We start from the raw sequence: 5,287 nt of genomic DNA on the forward strand, positions 1-5,287 counted from the left end.
TACCAATAATATGTAGCAGAATACATATTGGCCTAAAGTGATAAAAAAATTAGATTTTTTACTTTTTTTTTTTTTTTTTTTTTTATTGGATGTGTTTTATAGCAGAAAGTAGAAAATATTGTTTTTTTTGTTTGTTTTTTTTTTTTTTTTTAATTGTTGGCCTTTTTTGTTTATATTGCAAGAAATAAAAAATTGCAGAGGTGATCATAAACCACCAAAAGAAAGCTCTATTTTTGGGAAAAAAAGGACATCAATTTTGTTTGGGTTCAGCGTCGTACATCTACGCGATTGTCAGTAAAGCTTTGGTGTATCGCAAAAAAAAAAAGGCCTGGTCATGAGGGGGGGTAAATCTTCCGGAGCTGAAGTGGATAAACATCGTATATTCTGTACAGCGGTTCAGCCAGCAAACTCTTTGACTGATGAAAATATGTCAGACTTTCTAGACGACCGTCTTTACAGATTAAATTGCACACATTTTTTTTTTTGTCGTCTTATCGACCCGTTTTTAAAATTGCCACCAAGCCAGGAAAATTCTCCAACCTTGTGTGAGAAGATCCATCATTCTGATACGTCTCCCGTCACAGACATCAGCCAGCTGCGCAATCATTTTTATACACCACAGCAACTTAGAAAATGAAAGGTTATGTAAGCGTTTACAATATCCTGCAGGGGGCGCCAGAACACCTGTTTTTCTCCAGTGTTGACATTGTAAGCACCTGCTCTCCCAGGCTGTCACTCACTACTGTGCTGGCTCTATAAGTGGGTGATTCAATGTGCTGGAGCATGAGGAGGAGTTTCAACTATCAATGAATGTGAAAATCTGGAGATATATATTTTCTTTGCCTTGTAACAGCAGCAGACAGTCCTTTTCGAGGGAACGCAGCGAGCTGTGGATTGCTACAGCACCCTGGAGCATGGAAAGACTTGCTGCTAAAGGTGTTTTAAGGGGAGCTGCTGCACCTTCTCCCTAATGTTGGGGGGGTCTACAAACCCATGGGAAGTGGACATGCATGGGTCATCAGCTCAGCTGTGAGCAGTTTTCAGGAATGGTCCTTGGATAAAACTTGCTTGGTAATACATTTCTGTTTCTTCTATATCTGAGGAGGCTCCTGGAGAACAGTTCCCCCAAAAAAACTCCAGTCATGAATTCATCCAATCCAATTATCTTCATTCACTCTGTCCAGTTCAATGCCACCTTGGACTTCAACGAGACTCTCCTGCTCAACAACCTCAGCAGCATTGAGTTTTGTGAGCAGGTCTTCATCAAGACCGAGGTGTTCTTGACCCTGGGGATTATCAGCCTGCTGGAGAACATCCTGGTGATCCTGGCCATCCTGAAGAACAAGAACCTCCACTCGCCCATGTACTTTTTCCTCTGCAGCTTGGCCGTGGCCGACATGTTGGTCAGCGTGTCCAATGCTTTGGAGACCATCGTCATCGCCGTGCAGAACAAGTACCTGGACATTGGGGACCAGCTCCTCCAGCAGCTCGATGACGTTTTTGACACTTTGATCTGCATTTCTCTGGTGGCCTCCATCTGCAGCCTGCTGGTGATTGCCATAGACCGCTACATCACCATTTTCTACGCCTTACGCTATCACAGCATCATGACGGTGAAGAAAGCGTTGGCCTTGATCATGGTCATCTGGATCTCCTGCATCATCTGCGGGATCGTCTTCATCGTCTACTCCGAGAGCAAAACGGTCATCGTGTGCCTCATTACCATGTTCTTCACCATGCTCGTCCTCATGGCCACCATGTACGTCCACATGTTCCTGTTTGCCCGCCTCCATGTCAAAAGGATCGCGGCCCTGCCCGTGGATGGCGTGGTGCAGCAGCGGACGTGCATGAAGGGCGCCATCACCATCACCATCCTTTTAGGGGTCTTCGTCGTGTGCTGGGCTCCTTTCTTTCTGCACCTCATCCTCATCATCTCCTGCCCCGCCAACTCCTACTGCATCTGCTATGGTGCCTACTTCAACACCTACTTAATCCTCATCATGTGCAACTCTGTCATCGACCCCCTCATCTACGCCTTCCGCAGTCTGGAGATGCGTAAGACCTTCAAGGAGATCATATGCTGCTACGGCATGAATTTTGGAAAGTGCGGTTAGAGTCCCCCCTCCCCTTCAACACGTGCGGTTGTGTTGGTCATTCATAACATTCAGTCCATTTAACCATTCATGGTTAGGTCTGGTTTAACACAGTGAAGGGTTTTTGCAAGGTCTGGCCATCTTCACAAACAAAATAGGTTTGAAATTTTTGTTAGTTTTATTTATTTATTTTTTTTACAAATAAAATTACATTTAATGATAAAAGGGACAATTGGTAAACCTCACCAACCAATCAGCAGTCACATTTCCTTAATTTTGACCATCTTAAGGTGGCTGTGGGTTTGCACTGTCTTGGCAAGAAAAAAATGTTGATTTGCTACATTTGATAAAATATGAGTTTGAGAGTCAAAATAAAAAAAAAAAAAAAGTATTTTCTATTTGAGAAAATATAAGTTTGAGATTCAAAATTAAAGAAAAAATGTTGATTTGCTACATTTGATAAAATATGAGTTTGAGAATCAAAATAAAAAATGTTGATTTGCTACTTTTGAGAAAATGAGTTTTAGAATTCAAATAAAATTTAAAAAAATGTTGATTTGCTACATTTTAAAAAGGGAAATATATACAAATGTGATACATTGTATCATGCTAACTCTTTGCTTATAAATAATTATTTTTTATTTGTAAACATTGTAAAATATCCTCATTTTGATTACAGTTCAGCTCAGGCTCTTTTTTTGAGCTCTTGGAAAACATAGTCTTAATTGTTATGCCAACAAATAAATCTATGGTCTAATACAGCCAGTTTTTCCCAATCTGCAAATTATGCAGCTGCTTGTGGTACTACAAATCCCAGCGGTCTGTGTCTGCAGGAAACGCTGAGCTGCCTCCCAAAAACAGGTTGCACTAGAGCAGCAATGGTTTGATATGAGGGGCTTTGAGTGTGGCCCCCTGATGTACCCAGAGGGCCACACATGAACGTAGCTGTCAGACATGCTATAGGAGTTTGTTGGAGACTGGGGACAGTCTAGACTGCAGACAAATTAATCATAAAGACATACTGAGGAAAAAATATATAAATTGCACGGAAAAAATATATAAATTGCACAGAAAAAAAAAAAGAAAGTCATGTGAAAGAAATAAACCAAAGCTACTGAAAGACTTTGCTTCTTTTTTTTTTCTCACTGGCTTGAGTAAGCACTTGAGATGAGAAAAACACAGACTGCAGGGGCTTCAAGGGCCACACAAGTGCCGCATGTGGCCCCCGAGGGCTAAAGTCATTTATATGTTCAATTGGGGGGAAAAAAAAAAGTCATTTATATTTAGCCCAGTGAACATCTTAACACTGGAAGTGGCCTAAACATTCAACCACGGCCAGCAAAATGGTTGGGCATGCTGGGTCTTGTCTTACTCTTGCCGCAGGGTAGCCCAGTCTCACGTCCGGTTCTGTGCCTGCATTGCTAAATGTGACCTCACAAATATTGAAATAGAAATGTATTTTTATTTATTTAATTTTAAAGAACGTCTATTTTTTATCTTTTTGGTTAAGTAGAGAAAAATTGTTTATTTTTTGATATTTTTTGGTACAGTACTTCGGGCTTTAGTTGCTTGTCTAGTGATCTGATTTGAGCTAACATGACAACGGTATCTTGACGCTACAGCCCACTGAGTATAAAGGGATCATTTTATTTATTTTATTTTTTTAATAAGTGATTATATTTTTACACTGCCAGCGAGAACCAGTATTTGTTTCAAATGCAGATTGAACTTTAAAGGGTTGATGAGAGAAAAAAAAAAATGTTGGTAGCCATATTCTTGGCCAAGACTGATGATGGACCCTTGTGATCTATCTAGAACCTCATAAACCACATCTAAGTATTTCTAATGGGGCCTTCAAAGTGGAATGCACAAAAATAGCTTCGGGTGTCTCTTTGTAGTCTGGCCAACCTTCTTGACTAGGTTCCATTGAAGAAACTCTCAATGCCTTTAGAAAGGTGACTACTAGAGTGTGCTTTTTGATTGAGCCATCCAGAAGCCAGCTTGAGCTGGCCATACATCATACAATTTTCTTGTTCAATTTCCCTTGAGATTTACCTTCAGTTATGTAGTACAAGTGCCTGCATGATTGCATATAAATTGAAAGTGTTTACGTTTATAGTCATAATAGTCGTCATTTGTTTACTATTATACATGATTTTTTTTAGTGCTAACAGTTTGCACAGTGTTTTACAACATGAGGGCAGACAGTACAGTTACAATACAATACAGGAGGGATCAGAGGGCCCTGCTCCTTAGAGCTTACAATCTAGGAGGGAGGGTCAAGTGTAACAGAAGGTAATAGCTGTGGGGGGTGAGCTGATGAAGAAGTTGTTAGGTGGGGGCGGTATAGGCTTCTCTGACGAGAGGTTTTGGTAAATCTAAGGCTCGGTTCACATATATGCGAATTGGATGCCTTTTGAACCACATCCGATTTGCATGACATGTAAGCCGAACCGGCTTTCAATGGTGCTGGTTCACATATGCCCAGGCCTGGCTGTAGTACTCTGCGTTCTTCAGTCCAATTCAGGTGCGATTTCAAGTAAAAATTTGAACGAAACCGCACCGGACTCCTTTTAAAAACCGCGGCCGGGCATATGGGAACCAAGCCTAAAGGAAAATTGTATGAGAAAACTAATGTATGGCCAGCCTTACAACTCCTTCACCGCTTTGAGGCTAATCTTTCATAATTGGAAAGAAAAATTTGCCAAAATGTTGCAATTTGCATTCCAAACCTGAAATTTGATTTGTCTTTCTGGGCCACCCAAGTAGTTGTTTTCTTAAACTATCATTTTAAAAAAGGTCACCAGGACTTTGGCAGCCAAGTGTTGTCCTTTCATCATGACTAATAAAGCTTTGTGGCTTTCCATTGAGCCAACCAGAGATAAGCGTTTGCATTTCATTTTCATTCCATTGTATGTTCATTGTACAATCCCCCCCAAAAAACTTACTACAGTAAATTTCTGTTGTCTTTTCAAAAAGTTCATTTGGACTTCATAGTTAATGACTTCCCTTCCCAGGTGTCTTTTCCTGAATCCCCAAGGAGATAACTCATGGTAATCGTCTTTTCAAAAAAGTTCTTTCGAACCCAATAGGTGATGACCTCCCTGCTTCCCTGGTGTCTTTTCCTGAATCCCCATGGAGATAACTCATGGTAATCGTCATTTCAAAAAAGTTCATTTGAACCAAATAAGTGA

General features: G+C 40.6%; 1 protein-coding gene across 1 annotated transcript; it reads left to right on the forward strand.

The window, feature by feature from the left end:
* The first annotated feature begins 758 nt into the window (after positions 1 to 758).
* Positions 759 to 4,978, forward strand: MC3R (melanocortin 3 receptor). The gene has a single exon (XM_073607246.1). It carries the CDS (start codon positions 1,143 to 1,145, stop codon positions 2,112 to 2,114), a length of 972 nt encoding a protein of 323 aa, XP_073463347.1. The 5' UTR covers positions 759 to 1,142; the 3' UTR covers positions 2,115 to 4,978.
* Positions 4,979 to 5,287: the final 309 nt, after the last annotated feature.

Source organism: Aquarana catesbeiana, linkage group LG12 (assembly GCF_042186555.1).
Source record: "Aquarana catesbeiana isolate 2022-GZ linkage group LG12, ASM4218655v1, whole genome shotgun sequence".
In the NCBI taxonomy this organism is placed as follows: Eukaryota; Metazoa; Chordata; class Amphibia; order Anura; family Ranidae; genus Aquarana; species Aquarana catesbeiana.